General features: G+C 44.5%; 1 protein-coding gene across 1 annotated transcript in view; it reads right to left on the bottom strand.

The window, feature by feature from the left end:
- The window catches only part of C7H19orf47 (chromosome 7 C19orf47 homolog), a 29,302-nt gene extending 14,477 nt beyond the window's left edge, over positions 1–14,825 (bottom strand). The window contains exons 1-4 of the mRNA XM_085889786.1: positions 14,690–14,825; positions 11,786–11,879; positions 10,656–10,770; positions 2,729–2,813 (exon numbers count right to left, since the gene is read on the bottom strand). Of these exons, the coding sequence (XP_085745912.1) occupies positions 2,729–2,813; positions 10,656–10,770; positions 11,786–11,879; positions 14,690–14,714 (319 nt within the window). The 5' untranslated portion in view covers positions 14,715–14,825. The remainder of the gene's footprint in view (positions 1–2,728; positions 2,814–10,655; positions 10,771–11,785; positions 11,880–14,689) is intronic.
- Between the last annotated feature and the right edge of the window lie 3,572 nt (positions 14,826–18,397).

Raw genomic sequence — 18,397 nt, 5'->3', positions numbered from 1 at the left:
AAAAAATGAATGCCAGAAAAAGATAACCTCCAACCCACCATTCGGATGCATTAGCTTCACAAATGTTACAGTAAGTTTTTTCTATTTTAATCAAATAATATTTAGAGCTTTCACAACACAATCAAAGTTTCCTTATATGTCCTCTATACGAGCTGCATATGTCATTTGGTCATGTCCATTGTCCATGTAATTATGACTAAACCAGATTACGATACAACTAATAAAATGTTCAAGACATGTATTTTCGATACTAATAAAAGGCAATAGTAAATAAAACATCTTCACAACAGAAATGATATTTCCTTTCACATGTGTGGGTATATTAATTGCTAGCAAACGATGGGATGCATGAAATACCATTTTGAACATAACTGTGAATGGCAAGGATCACTTATTGAATTTAAACCACTTTTTGATGCATGTTATATAGAGTGCCTCTTGAAAGTCCACACCCCCTTTTCAAAAATTTTCACCTTTTGTTGCCTTATCGCCTGCAATTAAATTGCAGTAAATCAGACTTTTTTTCACCTTTATTTACACATCGTAACCCACAACTTCCGAGTGAAGAACAAATTCTACAAATTTAAGAAAATTAATTAAAAATGCAAAACTAGAATATCTTGGTTGGATAAGTGTACACCCCCCTAAGTTAATACTTGGTGGAAGCACCTTTGACAGCAATTACAGCTGTGAGTCTGTTTGGATCGGTTTCTACCAACTTTGCACATCTTGATTGGGCAATATTGGGCAATGCTCCGTGGTGCGGCACCTGCCAATGTCGTGCGGCTCGTTTCACGGCCACACACGTGGAGACCGTGTCTGCGAAGGAGCCCGGGTCGAGTGGAGCGGAGTCCGAGGCGGGGGGATCAGGGCTGCAGACGACCCAACGAGAGATCCGGTCAAGGTCGGGTTGAGGTCTTCCCAGCTCTCTCACACTCAAAACGAACGACCTCCAAACAGCGCAACCACTCTACGACCTTCCTCCTTTCTTTCGCTACCAGCCGACGAACCGTCTCACTCCAACGCTCTTCGCTCTCAGGGTTGCTTCATAATTTATAGATCTCCCTCAGCGGGGAGGGGCCTTGGTGAAGCTGACGTCACTGTCGTCCCTGATTGGACGGGGCTTCCATGGGTCCGCCCTTTCTGGGCGGAGTTTCAGCCATGCCGGGAAGCCCGCCCACTCCACTCGTGTCTGGATTTGCCAAAAAGGTACTGCACAAAGATTTTGCCTCGGAAAGCGAGAGGAAGGTACTGTGGTTCAAAATAAAATGGGAGAAATGATTTATAAACCTAACTAAAAGCCATCACAACGCACCCCCATTTGCTTTCCCACTACACACAAGGAGGGGTTCTATCTGCACATATACTTAATGGCATAACTAACTTTGGGACAACTGTATGTTTGTATGCATACGGTTCGGAGAACCGTAACAATATATATATATATATATATATGAAACATTGTGGTTATATAGCTCAGATAATTCCAATTTCACCCACCCTCTTACCAAAGGAAGAAAATACTAAGATGGGTGCATACAGTACAAACAATAATAATACAGTCCATACAGTAAACAATTATAAAATGCAATACAGTACAGTACAGAGTGTGTTGTACAGTACAAACAATGGTGGCGGGTGTGTTCACTCAGCGAGCGTTGCGTGTTATCGATTTTCTTCTTTTTTTTTTAAGCAAAAAATTTCTCCACGGCAAAGAGCTCCATAACGCATCACCCTTCGACGGGGCAGCGTTAAGCGAGGTATGTGTTGCCACAAAATGGAACTTTTTCGTTCTGTGATCAATCACTTATGGAACTCGAGTTTCTGGATTTCATCTCGCTATCAGCTTCAACTTTGTCCATTCCTAAACGCATATTCCAAGCTGGTCTCAAAAGGCTGATTCTGCTTTTGCTTTCGATGACAATTTCGGAATTTTGCTCTTTTCTTTTTTTCCTCAATGCACTCCAGAGAAGATACCATTAAAATAAAACATGCTTCTCCATCGTTGGCCATCGTCCTTGCATCTCAATCCTGGAGCTGCTCAATGCCGTCAAGTCCAAAGCCTTAAACTACAGAATGCTTCGTGAAGCTTTGGTTTTCAAGCAGCTCTCATCTGGCCTGATTCTTAGAAATCTGACCCTTTCTAGTTTCGATCAGCCACAGGTGATATCTATTCCTACTCATGGTCAGAATTCACAACTCCAAGCTTTCCACTGACATCAACTCATCTCCTTTTTTTTTTTCATGGCCGGTAAAATTGCCTCACTTCGTCAATGTAACAGCACTGTCCACACGACTCCTCATTTGGTGATGGCTATCGGAATTCCAAGTCGTACCTCAGAACGATTCAAAATAGTTGCTCATCCCACTGAGTTTATTCATCTGTTAATGCTACGTCTGCCCATTTCTCTGTTGATTATCAAGACAATGACTTTGCACCTCTGTTGTTGAATTATATTTTCCACAAATATTGATGTACATTGAAATCTTTGAAAACTTTTTCACAAAGAAAGACAGAAGTACTGTCATAAACTTTGTCAAAGTTACATTTAAGTGTGCAGTAAATTATTGAAGGATCACCAAACTAAACTTGGCACATTCATTTCTTTCAGAGAAACATTAGAACGTAACATCATGTCACCGGAGGATAACTTAAAACGTGATAAAGATGAATGTGGTGTGGAATTATCAGCATACTACTCCAATAACTCAATTGGTGGAACCATACCGGCGTGAGGACTTCGCTTCAGTGGAGTTGGCTTTGGCATCAAATCGCTGTACAACCCTTGCACCCCAACGGCTTTTCCAACTTCCTGCAATAACCACACAAGGCAGCAGCAAAGCTATTTTCACTACTACTACTACTACAACTACTACTAATACACACGTCCATCTAAGGGGTGTAGTTGACCCCGTTGTGGTTGACCCTTTTTCACTTCATTCCCTTGGGACAGGGGAAATGCAAGGTTAGGGTGGGAATTTGGAATTTGTTCAGGGTGCCGGCGATTGCTCGCCTACTCTTCACGAAGAACACCTTGGGATCTTTAATGTCCATCAACTAATGCCGGCAGACAGGACGTCGAGTTTAACGTGCATCGGAGGGACAGCACCCACATTGATGAATCACTGTGAAACACTGGGATGACGGTTTGTAGTTGGGTCTGGATTCAAACCCAGGGTAGACAGCTTAGAGGCGAGTGTGCGTACCTTTAGACCATCCTGTCAGCCCTAACTACACCAGTTGGGTTTTAACCAATTCGTTGATCACTCTTGACACCTCTATTTTATCACTGGGCCTTGCTTTATGATGTCCTCATATTCACAAGATAATAAAGGCCACAAAGGGCAGGAATATATATCCTCTTCCATGGCCCACCTATTTTCAATTGATTAGTTGGTAATGAATGAACATTCGGTAATGAATTAGTTGGTAATGAATGAATGAACATTCATAACCAAAGTCGAGCCAATGATTTTCCGTTTCAAAAGAGTACCTTCTACGTTTACAAAAAAAACCGCCAAAAAACCCCAAAATTCCATTTTGTGTTATCAATGGAAAATAAGTATTAATTGCACACTTTCTTTGGAAAAATTACAATTTTCCTCAAGTCTAAATTCTTCCAGTCCTATCCTGGGCGGTGCATTGTGCCATCAGGGTGAAACAATCGTGGGGAATAATAGAATTATCAACGGCAAGTGGGAAAAATGTGGAAATTGGATCCATGTGACGTGGCACTTTAAACTAAACGAATCTTAACTATGATGTCCATGTCTGCTCACCGACAAAGGAAGTACACAGATATGTTAGTACTTATACTCATGTAAACACACCAGAGTTTATTACCTCTGCCGCCAAAGGTGGACGGAGCTTATGTTTGCACCCCTGTTTTCTCTGTGAGCAGGATATCTCAAGAGGTTATGGATGGATTCGGACGAAACTTGGTGGACAGGTTTGGTGTGTGACAAGGATGCAGTGATTAGATTTTGGTGAGGATCCCAAAACAAATCCTGATCAGAAATGAAATGTTTTTGTTTTTTTTCATGTTTTTGATCATTATTTTTGGCCATATAGTTTAAGAGAATTTGTTGATAACATCTGTATTTCAAGGGTTTTTAAAGGGTTTCATAAAAATAATAATAAAGTTTCTCGAAAAGTTGCCTGTATGTGTGCGATGATCAACATTTTGTTTTTGCTGGCAATCGTATTTTCACCAAATTACCAATAAAGTGGGGCGACTTTCAAAATAGAATTTCACGTGGACTGGACTCGCCAGAGATTGTTGGATGGATTTTATTCAATACTTCGTGCGAGCAATGAAGACAGCGATTCACAGCGACACCCGTCCGAAGCAGCTGCGATTGGCGCGAGTGGAACCAATGGCTGTGCTTGAGCTCCGTGTATCGACAGAAAACCTGGTGCATGGAATTTCGGTGAATTTCTTTAACAAATCTTCATAATTGCATTGTAGGAATTAAGTCTGTGGGGGGGGGGGGCACTCACACACATTATTTCGAATTCAACCTAATTTTGACTTTTTCTGGAATTTACGACATTCCATTTTTTTTCCATGTCGGATTCAGTTTTACATTTCAAGTCACCGATTCCATGAATTCCATCTGTTATTCCACGATCACGGAACATCTATGGTTCTACCAAGGCAGTTGGAAGAATGTACGTGAAAGCATTATGGCCAGAATTTGTACAAGAAATCAGTTGCATTTTTTTTTTGTCGCAACGGTTACCGATACGTTGTCTTTTTACTGCAGCAAGAGAGTGGCAAGGAGTTGAGGACAGCTTCTCATATGATACATTTCCTTTATGAGAAGTTTGTTACAATATTTATATTTGAGCAATCATTTCCGTAACTTTTTATTGTTAATTGTTATTGTGTTCAGAGAGCCTCTAAACATGATGTCAGCTACCATGTAATGTTCGTGAGCAAAATATGAGGGACGTAATATCTGCGTGAACTGCAGTTCCCACTACATCTTAAAATAAATACCTTCTATATCCATGACTCTTGCTTGGTAGTTCTGATCATTGCTATTAGATAGCACCACTCTTGGTATCAACAGGATCTATAATGTACTTGATTCCACTTCCGGTTTCATGTTTCCTGGAGATCCATCGAGATTATGTCATCTGAATGCTGATTTAAATCCTCATTCATCCGTGCCAATAACGTATGCAATTAATGGTTTTTGTGATTTCCATCTCCTTAAGCATTTGATTTCACAACACATAGTCGTCTGACTTGGATAAAGAGCTCAGTGTTATGGTATTCAGTACTCTGCATCCCAAGGTGATTGTGTCAGACAATCAGACTCATGTCATCGAGACTTTACTGGCTAACAATGACCAGGTGCTGGAAGCCATTCCTCCTACTGTCAAAGTGGTCTCTCTGTGGTCGGATTGACCAGCACTGCAAATCGAGAGCAGCAAAATAACAGTAGCCATTCCTTCACTTGAAGCGGAGCACAACATCACCATTTGAGAGAGTTTCTTTGCAACCTCACATGGCAAATTCCAAGTTGACAAGATAGGTGGCACTATGAAATGGCAAGTTTACAGAGCAATACAGTCCAGGAAGCATAAATGTTTGTGGAAGCAGCCATCTTGGTTATGGATGTGGAGGTAATCGAGATGCCTCAATCTGAAATCGATCAATGGAACAAGTCTCTGGACTTTGAAAGAGATTTTGCTTATGCTGCTGCTGTTGTTGTCTGTGGAATTTCTCATATGCATCATCTTGAGGTAATTGATGGTAAAGTTGTCACCTTTACATTGGCCAACGATACGACATATCTGCAACTTCTGGAGTCGGTTGGAACTGGTGCTGATTTCAGAGTTCACAATAACATTCAGATCAACAACTGGTGTGTTGTGTGCAGTACGATAGAGAACTCTTTTCTGGAGAGGCAAAAGCTGCACAGGGGCACGAGGAGGTGTCCATCACGGTAAGCGCTGGTCACTACAGGAAGTAGCCTGGTCACAAAGACAAAATCTGTCACATAAAGGACAAGGTTGTGAAAACGCTGGTTGCCCCAATTATGGTCAACTCCCAGGAATGCTACAAGTTCTCCAATTTCCACTGATTGTAAACTGCTGAACTCCAGTGAATCAAATTCAAATTGAATTTGTTCAGGTTGAAATTAGACTTTTTCATTTATCGCCTGTGTTATCGGTGCTTTCGATGCCTGGTGCGCGATATTTCACCAAGTTGCATTGAAACTCGTCAATGTATCTGTGCAGAGAAGAAAACCTGAATCAATTTGCTCATGCCTTTGTACACTGCATGTATGTCTGGCAGTACAATGAGAACATTGGTTACCGAGTTCCGTAAACCCTAAAATATTGCCTGGGGTTACCTTCGTGGAAAATGCTGCGATATTCAAAACCGCGATAGTTGAAATCAATTTCCTATGGGAATAAGGGGGTTAGGTTCCTGGGCTTCAAGAAAATATAGAAGAAGGTTGGCAGCAGCTAAAAATAAACACATCACAATTGAAATAAACATGTAAAATAAATATAAATCGGCTTTGTGATCAAGTCTCTTGCTCTGTTGAAGCAGATTAAATGTTCAGAAGTGATTAAACTTGCCCCCCTTCCCCCACCATTCCTCTCCCTATTGATCTCTTAAATAGTTTTCCTTTGTCGTCTGTCGATGTGTGATGCGTTTCTTTTTTAAGTCGTTCTGCAGCTCCATAACTAGTGAATAAATGAATGAAAACAATAACTTTTGTCTATCTTTTTACACTTTGGCGCCATTCCCATTATTAACGATGAACGAGAAACAACAAAAGCGAGATAACCGTTACAGCTCAGCTCAAAACTATGATATTCAAACCCACGATATTTAAGGGTTGACTGTATTTTTTACGTATTGTTACTGGTTAAGAATAAAATTTCACTCATTATCTGCACGTATTCACTGTAACATGACATGTACTTTATGAACAGAAACTGAGATTCGAGGAAAACGTTTGAGGCCAAAATGAATTTAAACCTACGAGTGGAATTTTGTCACGTACATGTCATGCAACGTCGGTTAGGCCTAGGTCACATTTGCTCTACGGCGAGGACATGGCGGCCGTATGCCCTCTGAATTGACAGAAACGTGCGGCGGCCGCAGAGAAACTGAGGTGGCCTCAGGGAGGCCCTACGCCGTTTGGCTATATTTTACAGGCCGTAGGGGCGCCCTGGAATTATAGCACGGAGTTATAACTTTTTAAAATTTCTACGTTCGCCATAGCAATTCGACAAGCCAAGCTATGACGTAGTTGTGTTCCACGTCGACCATACGTAGGGCGTACAGTGGGCTTGCGTTATTCGTGTGGCTGCGGTAAGCTCTTCTCAATGAAAAATGAATTTTCCCAACCCCCAAAAAATTACGGCGGCCGCACTATTTCCACGGTCGCCGTATGGTGGCCTTGCGGTCTGTGTGACTACCTGCGGGCAACGCAGGGTCGACACACGGTTTCCCTACGCCCGCCGTGCACCTACGTACGGCTTCCGTGGCAGTCTGCGTCGACCGTGCGCTACCGCTAGAGATCGGAGTATAGGTGTTTGCCTATACACAGTGGTGTCCCCAGAATCCCAATTTAATTCGTTCCAGGAGGCTGTTCGGATTGCAAAAAGTTCGGATTCCAAAAATATTTTCCCAATAAGAAATAATGGAGTGAATTAATCCGTTCGTGGACCCCAAGAAAACCCACTTTCAAGACACTGTAAACTGAAATTCCCCATGTTTAAGGTAAAATAAGATGAGTAAATGACCTTCGGTGGCGGTGTATTGTATGTAAACTGGTACAATCACCAATCCAAAAGTCCACACAGGCTCGTGCTCCGGCCTGGGTTCCGATCGCTCGCGCACACTGCGAGAGCGCTGCCCCCAGGGCAGCTCATCAAACATTATGCCCGCAGAACCACAATCACTTTCATCAAACGCATCGGGCTGACGTAATCATGGATGTTCCAAATTACAACCGGTTTTGCTGTGAAATTCAATCCTTGCCCGACAGTCCGTCACATCACGTGATCGGATTGCTTTTTTGTTATTAATTAAACCACAAGATGATTAAAAAAACAAACCACAAATGAAGGTGAAAACACGAGGTAAGGCCTAAGTCACATTTGGCTCGGCGGCCGGAGGGTCCACAAAATGTATGGCCACTAGCAATTATACGGCGGCCGCAGTATTTCCACGGTCACACAATGTAGCAGTCACACATGTTTTTATTTTTCGGGGAGCTGCACGGCGCATTTATAAATTGTGGAGACCGAAAACGTGGGGGTGCCATACGGTCTTCGATTTGATGTCGCATGGTGACCTTAGGGCGTTCTGCAGCGGCCATAGAATTTTCAAGGCAGACGCAAGGCGACCGCAGGGGGACCCTAAGCCGAACTTGCAACCAGACGGACGGTAATGAATGGGTTAATTTTTTTTTTTTTGGTACCAGTTTTTTTTGTTTCGGCTTGTCGAATTTCTACGGCGAACGTAGAAATGAAAAAAGTTATAACTCCGCGTTATAATTCCACGGCGACCTTACGGCCTGTAAAATATAGCCATATGGTGTAGGGCCACCTTGAGGCCACCTCAGTTTCTCTGCGGCCGCCGCATGTTTCTGTCAATTCAGAGGGCGTACGGCCGCCGTATCCTCGCCGTAGAGCAAATGTGACTGAGGCCTTTAAAGTATCGATCGACACACGAGAGATGCTTTCACGAGGACTTCCACCGACGAACTGAATGAACAAAGCGCGAAGATGCGGCTCGAACAGGTGGGGGAGACACGTGAATAAACATGAACGCCACGTTGTGTTCGTTTTTTTTTTTATGTATTCGGTTTTTAGGGCAAAATTTTCTCGAAAAAAATTGTTCGGATTCCAATTTGTTCAAACAATGGGGCGTTCGGATTCTGGGGGCACCACGGTATATTATAGTTATAGTATATTCAGTTATATATACTGTTATATTTTTATTTCAGTAAAAAAAAGAACTGGTATATATACCCACTCGTTACCGTCCGTCTGGCTGGCTGCACGTTCGCCTTCGGGCCCCACTGCAGCCCCCCTGCGGTCGCCTTGCGGGCACCTTGCGTCTGCCTTCAAAATTCTATGGCTGCCGCAGCGACATCCTAAGGTCACTGTGCGGCATCAAATCAAAGACCGTACGGCACCCCCACGTTTTCAGTCTCCACGATTTATGAATATGCCGTGCGGCTACCCGAAAAATAAAAACATACGTGACTGCTACATTGTGTGACCGTGGAAATACTGCGGCCGCCGTATAATTGCTAGTGGCCACAGATTTTGGAGACCCCACTGCCGCCGTGGCAAATGTGACCTCGGCCTTACCAAGGAATAATGGACTGTCCTGTACAGATGACATTGCATCGAATCCATATTTTAAAGTCATCCACTCGGCCTCGGGCCAAGTATGCAAGAACCGAAAGTTCACAAGTTTAAATGAATGTTCGATAGCTCTGGAACTGAGTTTGTGAACTTAGAGTGGTCAAAATGTAACCTCTGTTACCGTGGAATTGCCATTGATGAAAATTTGTCTTTTAAAACCGATATTTATTAAATAAACATGCATTTTGTTGAATATGATGAGGTGTGGTAGACATGGCTTTGTACAATAAATATTGTATCAAAAATAAAAGGTTAGAGCTTAATACAGGTGCTGCCTAGTTATCAAAATGGAAGGAATAAAGATCACGATGGGTATATGCACTGGCTGAGTGGTGGTCAATGTTGTGTTTATCCCAGCTGGTAGCATGATGGTGAGGGTGTACACTCTGGGTCTGGAGGGTCGGAGGTTCGAACCCCGGCAGAATCACACCAAAGGCTTTCAAAATGGAACGTGCTGCTTTCTCGCTTACAGCTCAGCATTTAGAGGATACAGTAACGATAAACCCTACGGGTTGGCATCCCATGTGGTGGGGGAATGGTTGGGAAATTTTCTCCTTAATTTACCCACTGATTGGGAAGAGAAAAGTGATGTCACAAGATGGCGGCTGCATCTGGACCTCAACCAAAATCTAATCGGCTTGTTCATGCCACCGAACCAACTCGTCCACTGAGTTTTGTCAAAACTCGTCCACGACTTATTGAGATATCGTGTCATATGTCGTTTTTAGTCCCATCTCTCAATGGTGAAGAATGACTTAAAGTTTTAGTATCCAGATCTGGATTGGGATCGTCACCAAAATCTAATAATTTCGTCCGTCTCACACCCCCAACCTGACCACAAAATTTCATCCGAATCCGTCCACTTTTTGAGATATCCTGTTCACAGACAGACAAACAGACAGGGGTGAAAACATAACCTCCATCCACCTTTGGTGGCAGAGATAATAACGTTTCTTTCACAAGTGCAAATTCCTTTGATTCCACTGCATTCATAAAAGCAAGGCAAGCATTAACTTGCAAAAACTTCCAATGTTCTTTGTTTCTCCTCCAATTAGTTCAAGACTTAAATTGGGAATAGAAAAAAAAAAAAAAACAGCACACCATGATACTACAGCAGACAGAAATGGACCAAAGCCGTTAGTCAACAATCCACAGCTGAGTCAAACCAAAGGTCTGACAATAGTGCATGTACCCTCGTCTAATCGGAAATCAATTATGAGGATCATTAATGTGAAGTGCTTACCAGCTGATGAACCACCTTGGCATGCTTGATGATTGCGATCACATCTCCCACCACTGATATACCCATTTCATGCAGTACCTCTCTCGTCAGGTCTAACAGCATTGACTTATTGATCCTGCAGCAAAATCACAATTAAACACAGGTCATCATTCAAATGACAAAGCATTTCATAATGCAAAGCCCATCCACATCTGCTTTGTATTCGAAATGAAGTTGATGAAATCTCCACACGTGGGTAAGTTTCAGGAGATAGAGCGAAGACCTACCAGGTCTCAAAGTATCCAGCTACTTATACCACCCACGGCAAAATGGCGGTGCAACATCGGGCAGTGGAAGTTCAATTTGTCTCGAGTGTAGAATATCCTGGTTGCGAAATGAAATTTGGCATCGGCATTATTCATGCCTGCTCTCCAGTCAATTGAAAGTAAATGTTGAGCTTTGCCTGCAAGCACAGCTTTTGAAACGGCGTGGGAAGCAGCCGGCGTAAACGGGAGACAGACAAACGCACAAGACACCGTGGTTCGCAATATATACTGTTATTTGTTCAAAAGAAAATGTAGCCCACTTACAAGCTATCTACGTGAATATGCTTGTAAATGAGAATAATCTTTGATGTTGCCGTCGGAGTTCTACAAATCGGAATTTCCGTCTTTGTCCTGTCATCACTGGCATCCGGTTCGAGGCGGTGTGGTTGGATTACCGCCTCAACAGCACAATTGTTATTTACACTGTCACACTCAAATTCTAAGCCATCGTCCTCAATGTGCACCGAGCGAACGGTGCTGCTACCATCGACGTGGCAATCGCTCGGCTCGCTCAAACCCGTTTTGGACCAACACTTGTTACGTCACGAGTGGGGGGTTACGAGATGCCAGATTTGGAGGGTGACATTTGGTAGACTTTATAAATGCCGTCATTTCCCTTCGGAAAAGGACGTATTCCATCAAAACTGGAACCAGTACCCAATTCATTAACAAAAGACATCTCGGGGCGGCTGCATGAGCCCTCCAACACTCATCTCATTTACTTGACTTAATCCTCCAAAAATAAACAAATAAATATTCAAAGAATTAAAAAACAAAAATAAAAAAGTCAACAAACATGCACGTAAAACAAAAAAAAAAACATACCTGTTATCCACAAAGGTTAAAGCGTAATTTGCCGAAGGTCCAGGAGGAATCCCAGCACCCTCGAAGAACTTGACCCATTCCGGAACCGCCAATCCTGCACAAGTAAACATCAGAGACACAGCAAGTTCAACCACCCATTCCTTCAGTCGAACAACTTTTCTCACGGACCACACATTGAAAGAATAATTGTTTCGTTCAGAGATTAACACACAAAGTACAGTCGCTGAGCAATGCACGTAAAAGAGACAAGGGGATTAAAAAAAGACAAGGTGTCTCTTAAAAGAGACGCCGAGTAGTGGCACATCCCACCATAACGGTCTCATATGCCTTACACAAGTCCGTAAAAGCCACTCCTGCTCTCAACTTTCATTGGTATTTGGCATCGATACGAGATGGCCACAAGTACTGCAAGTTGATCCAAATCCAGCTTGCTCCCTGAGAACAACTGCTTTGAAAATTGTGCTCAGACAGGAACACGAAGGTAAACCAATGTTGGTGCATCGTGATCATCCTCCTCAACACGATTATATAGCATTAGAAGGGTCAAGCCTGGTGTTCGCCGAATTCAGATCTTAGAAATCTGAGTTCGAGCCACTGTCAGCCGTTAAATTGACACCAGGTGGGGTTGACTCAGCCCGTCATCCTTACGAGTTCGGCGAAATGAGCACCAGTGTTCTGGTAACAGAGGGCATTGCATCAGTGGCACAGCCATGCCCCCAGAAAATTATGCAACCAGGAACCACATGTTATCACACGAATGGTGGTGGTAGAAGTGTCTGCATTACTTAGAATCAAGGGCAGGGAAGTATCAAATTGAGTCATATAAGGGAAAGCGAGATGATGGGAGAGAGCAAGTATGGTAATAATAAGGGAGTATGAGAAGAATGGTGAGAGAAAATAAAGGAATATGGGAATAAATAGGAGTAAAGGGAAGTGATGGATGGAAGGAGGAAGAGTAGGAGCAGTTGGACGAGGAGAAATTCGAGGATTTCAAAAACTTAACCAAATTGCATATATAACTACAACGGCACTCGGTCGAGCGCGTACCTCCGACAGGCTGCTCAGTTTAAGTTTGGTATTCCACTGATAGTCTGGATCTGGATCCGGACCTGAATCAAAAATCTAATCGGGTTGTTCTTGTCACCGAACCAACTTATCCACCAAGTTTTGTCATAATCCATGCACAACCTTTTGAGATATTCTGCTGTATATAATTTGGGCCCCATCTCTCAATGGTGAAGAATCACTTTTTCAAATGGTGAAGAATCACTTTTTCATCCTCGTCGCACAACCAACCCGTCCACCAAGTTCCGTCCAAATCAGTAAATAACTTTTTGAGATACCCTGCTCACGGCCAAACAGACAGACAAACAAGGGTGAAACTATAACATCCGCCCACCTTCGGTGATGGAGGTAACAACAATGCTGTGAACAACCTTTGGTGCATCATGAGTAATGACGGTTGTCGTCAAGTTTCATCGAAATTGTGTGCTTTTCGGAGAAGAGAGTAAATACCTGTTGCAGCCAACGTGCGAACACCTTGGCTGCATAAATCTGTGAGGGAGGTGCTGTCCACACAACAACCACACACTCATATAGTAAGCGTAAGTCTGGTGTTGGCTTAGCGGTTAGGGTGGCTGGTTTGGGATCTTAGGGTCCTGAGTTCGAGCCCTGTTGGCTGCTCAATTAACACCATGTGGGGTTGACTCAGCCTGCCATCCTTCCGAGGTCGGCGAAATGAGTACCAGTGCACTGGTGTAGGGGCACAGCATCAGCGGCATAGTCGTGCCCCAACAAAATGATAGCTACCCGGCAGCCAAGCTGCCATACGCAAGAAGAAGATACAGAAAGCGGTTTAACCTGGTGTAAAAGAATATGTCCAAGAAGACCGGATCACTTGCTACCTGCACGCACTTCAGGACGTGGATTTGGAATTTGTGCAGGTAGCCGGTGATACCTGGACTCCTCTTGAGTGAACTACTCAACGTCCACAAACAAATGCAAGCAGATGGGCCCCCAGTCGGTCTTGGGTAGTCGTGTAGTCTGTGTTCACGTGATCAAAACTATGCATCGTCTTCAACCCCTGCACCAAATCAGCACGTTCACAGCTCCATCACAACTTCAGCACACCCAATGCTCTCAGCCGTGGCTTATCTATCTATAATTCCAGTAATCTCTGTGTGTCTGTCTGTCTGTCTGTCTGCGACCGCTGTTTCTCGACAACCACTGGTCCGATCTCAATGAAACTTGCCAGGTATATCGCTGGGGACCTGAGTATGTGCTTTTTCAAGGTTTGATATTAATCGGACAAGTGGTTCCCAAGTTATGGCCATTTATTTACCAATCCAACGACAGGACATGGTGCGATGACGTCATAATTGACGTCACAATTCTTTTTATTTATTTATTATTATTATTATTTTTTTTGCACGTACGGCCACACACTAGTATATTGAAATTCCTTAACTCCTGCTGGTCTTGTTTATTTATTTAAGATATCCTTTTGGACTCAGGTGTGTGAACAAGGAACATTGGGATGCAGGAGGCCATTCAGCCCATCATGCCTGTGCTACACCAACACTAGGACCAAACAAATCCGTCTCAGGCCACAGACCCAATCTTAGTGGGTACGGATGGGGTGGGTACAGATGGGGTCGGGGAGGGAGCGGGTGAACTCTTCTGAACTCATTGTCGATACCCTTCATTATGTTCAACATTTCGATCATATACATATCCCCTGGTTAAACCAGCTCCTTTCTCATGTATAAATCCCTCTCTCCTTTCTCATCTACTCCGAGCCGAGTCTTGTCGTGGACTCCCAACGTCGAGGTTCAAAAGAATGAACGCATTAAGAGTACGAGTTTCATTACAATGTTTATAAAAGGAGATACAATTGAGACTCACCACAAGACACAACGCCAGCAGCCATGACGAACAGAAGTACTTCCGGTTCCGGTTGTTGTTTAATGCTCTGCCACCATGGAGTTCACAAACCTTTTCCTGCGGTAATTGTTATTTTTTTTAATGATTTCGATGTTATGGCTGTTTCGGGTCCCAGATTCCTCGCAATGACATCGGACGTCCTCTTCACGATAATTGTTGGTATTGTTTGAACACAATAGGCTCGATAATATGGAGGAATTACGAGCCCATAAGAGTGCGTTTGCTGATGAGGCCACGCGGCCGCCATCTTGGGACTCCCTTACGACCGGAAGTTCAATCGGCAACAACGTGGATAAAAATCAAAGATTTTCATGTTTTTAAGTAGACTGTAAGTTTTTATTTTTATAGGGTTTTTTTATTTTGTGGTTGTAATGAAAGCGAGGGAAAAACCTTCAGAGTGTAGGCTTTATTCCACTTGATTGAAGCCGCTTCGACGGGCACATCAGGGAATACAGGTGCAGCTAGGAGTACATGTGTAGCAATGTATACATGTGCAGTCGATCACCGCAAAATAAATCAGTATAAGCACGGAGTCCGGCATACTCTCAATTCTCACCATTCAACGAGCACCAAGTGATCCGCCGCCGTAAACGACAATGTCCCAGGGACAATCCCCCCGACCGTGCGGAATCTCGGTTTTATCTATCCCGTGCACGAGCCGCGTGACACGTGATCACGCGTCACGTCCCTCAATTCACCACATTCTCCCCGTCTTTAAAATGTAACTGGAGGCCCAACTAACGCACCATGATTACCTCAGCGCTACAGGAGTATACATTTCAAGCAGCGCGATCTATTTAAACTACAGAAGCATACATTCCAAGCAGTGAGGATTCTTTTGAGTTGTAGGAGCATGGTAATGAGCATCGATATAGGATGTAACGAGCATATAGGAGCATGAGCATCGAGGATGCCGATAATCCCCTTTACAGATCGAGTCGGCGAGGGGGTTTTATCCGTCGACCTCTTCGGGAGTAAATGGCGGTTTCACTTGAGAGAGGCTTCCGATCCTCTTGGTGAGCCTCGACTCGTGCCGGAGATGACTCCCCGATCGCTCTCGGGTGGAACGCGGCAGCTCCGTCGCCACCATTCCCGGGTGGAGTTACTGGGGGGGGGGAACACCTGGGGAGGGGATGTCAGAGGGAGGAGTACCAGATGGTGGTGTACCTGCGGGAGGAGTACCTGAGGGAGCCAAATGGCGAACCGACACAGTGGTCTCCCTGCCATCAGGAAGTCTGACATGAGCATACTCTGGATTAGCATCGATGAGTTCGACCTCCTCCACCATGGGTTCATACTTGCTTTGTCATACCGGGTGTTTCATGAACACTGTTCAGGGATGGGTTAGCCAGTTGGGCACCGATTGGCCGTCAACATTACGTCGTTGGTGAGTAAACATTCGTTCGTGAGGAGTAGCATTGGTGGACGTGCAGAGCAAAGAGCGTATGGAATTCAGAGCGTCGAGAAGGGTAACCTCCCACTGCTCGGGGCCCAGTCCTCTTGATTTCAACGCCAGAGTTACGGCTTTCCAAATTACTCCATGATATCGTTCCACCTGCCCATTACCCTGTGGGTTGTAACCCGTCGTTCGACTAGTTGCGATGCCGTGCTCTAATAGGAACTGTTTTAGCCCGGCCGACATGAAACACGGCCCTCTGTCTGAATGTATGTACGAAGGTCTCCCAAACATAGCGAAGAGGTCAGACAGACATTTCACGACAGTGCCTGAGGTCATATCCGAGCACGGAAATGCGAAAGGGAACCTTGAGTATTCATCAACAACAGTGAATATGTATCTGTTGTCTGTCTCGGTTGGCAGGGGCCCTTTGAAGTCGATATTTAGTCTCTCGAAGGGAGAAGTGGCCTTGATCAACCTGCCAGATGCCGCGCCATAGAATCTGGGTTTTAGTTCAGCACAAACAGGGCATGAAGCATTCATTTGTTTAACATCTTCGATAGAATAGGGAAGGTTTTGTCTGCGCACGAAATGTGCCATTCTGGTTACCCCCGGGTGGCACAGAGACACATGGAGGTCTTGCAAAGCCCGACTGATTGTCGCCGAACAGTAGACCCGAGAGAAGGTATCTGCAGCAGGGTTTTCCCTCCCGGGCCGGTAAACAATGTCGTAACGATAGCAAGCTAGGTCTATCCGCCATCTCATTATTTTTTCATTCTTAATTTTCCCGTTATTTTTCCCATCAAACATGAATGCAACGGATCGCTGGTCCGTGACGAGTGTGAAGTGGTTTCCCAGTAAATAGTGTCTCCATTTACGTAGGGCTTCAACGATAGCGTACGCTTCCTTCTCTATCGCCGAGTGTCTCTGCTCGCTTCCAGAGAGAGTTCTCGAGAAGAACGCGACGGGTCGTCCGGACTGATTGAGCGTAGCAGCTATCGCGTGATCGGAAGCGTCCGTTTCCACCACGAAGGGCACCGAGCTGTCGATCGATAATACCACGGAATTACTGATATCATCTTTGAGGCTGTGGAAAGCTTTTACAACAGCGGCATCTGGTGGGAAGTTTTTGCAATGCACTAGGGGATGTATTTTCTCGGAGTATTGGGGGATCCCTCTTGCATAGTAAGCGAACATCCCGATCACCCGACGCATTGTCTGCGGGTCCTGAGGTGGGGGTAGTTCACGAAGTGGGCGCAATCGTTCAGGATCGGGCTTAATCGTGCCGTCGGCTATTGTGTAGCCGAGAAGGTCAATTGACCTTGCCGAGAATACGCATTTCTCGTAGTTGAGGGTCAGATTATATTTTCTAGCAATGCTCAAGAATCTGTCCAGATTTATATCATATTCCCCCCGATCTTTACCGCACACCGTGACATTGTCCAGGTAAACAAAAGTGTCTTTGAGGTTTTCATCCGAGATGATGTCGTCCATAACTCGTTGGAAGCAAGCCACTCCATTCGTGACACCGAACGGAATCCTCCTGAATTGATAGAGGCGTCTACCTGCCTGGAACGCGGTGTAAGGTTTGTCTTCCTCTCGGATGGGAATTTGATGATAGGCGCTTCGCAAATCGATGGTGCTGAATATTTTATAATTGGCCACGCGTTCGACCATCTCGTCTATGCGCAGCAAAGGGTAGGCATCGAGTTGGGTGAAACGATTGACCGTTTGAGAGTAATCGACAACCATTCGTTTCTTATGGTTCTGGTTGGTGGTCACCAACACCTGCGCGCGCCATGGTGAATCGCTCGGTTCTATAATACCTTCTTCCAGTAATCGCTTGGTCTCAGAAGTGATGAAGTTCATATCAGCAGTGGTATATCGTCGCGATTTGATCGCTATCGGTTTACAGACCGGCGACAAGTTAGCAAACAGCTGGGGGGACGTTACCTCTGCGGTGGTCAGAGCATTTAGAATTAGACAAGGTTTGCTTCATCCAAAGGGTATTTCGACGCTCGTGTGCTGCTTGAGGACATTATGACCCAGAATTACGTCTGCGCACAAATCACGAAGCACCAGTACCCTTACATCCCGATGCGTGTACCCTTTTACGTCCAATTCAACATTGCAGTACCCTCGTACGCGGGACTGTAGTGATGTGGCGGCCATGCATACCGTATTGTCTGTCGGGTGGATCTTCCATTTCCTGCCCTTCGCTAGTGAGCTGTTGACGAAACTTTCAGAGCTACCGGTATCAATCAGAGCCTCAG

Source organism: Eptatretus burgeri, chromosome 7 (genome assembly GCF_056783735.1).
Source record: "Eptatretus burgeri isolate ZD-2024b chromosome 7, Ebu_testis_v1, whole genome shotgun sequence".
Taxonomy (NCBI): Eukaryota; Metazoa; Chordata; class Myxini; order Myxiniformes; family Myxinidae; genus Eptatretus; species Eptatretus burgeri.
The sequence above is the reverse complement of the archived record's forward strand: the minus strand, read 5'-3'. Positions and strand labels throughout refer to the sequence as shown.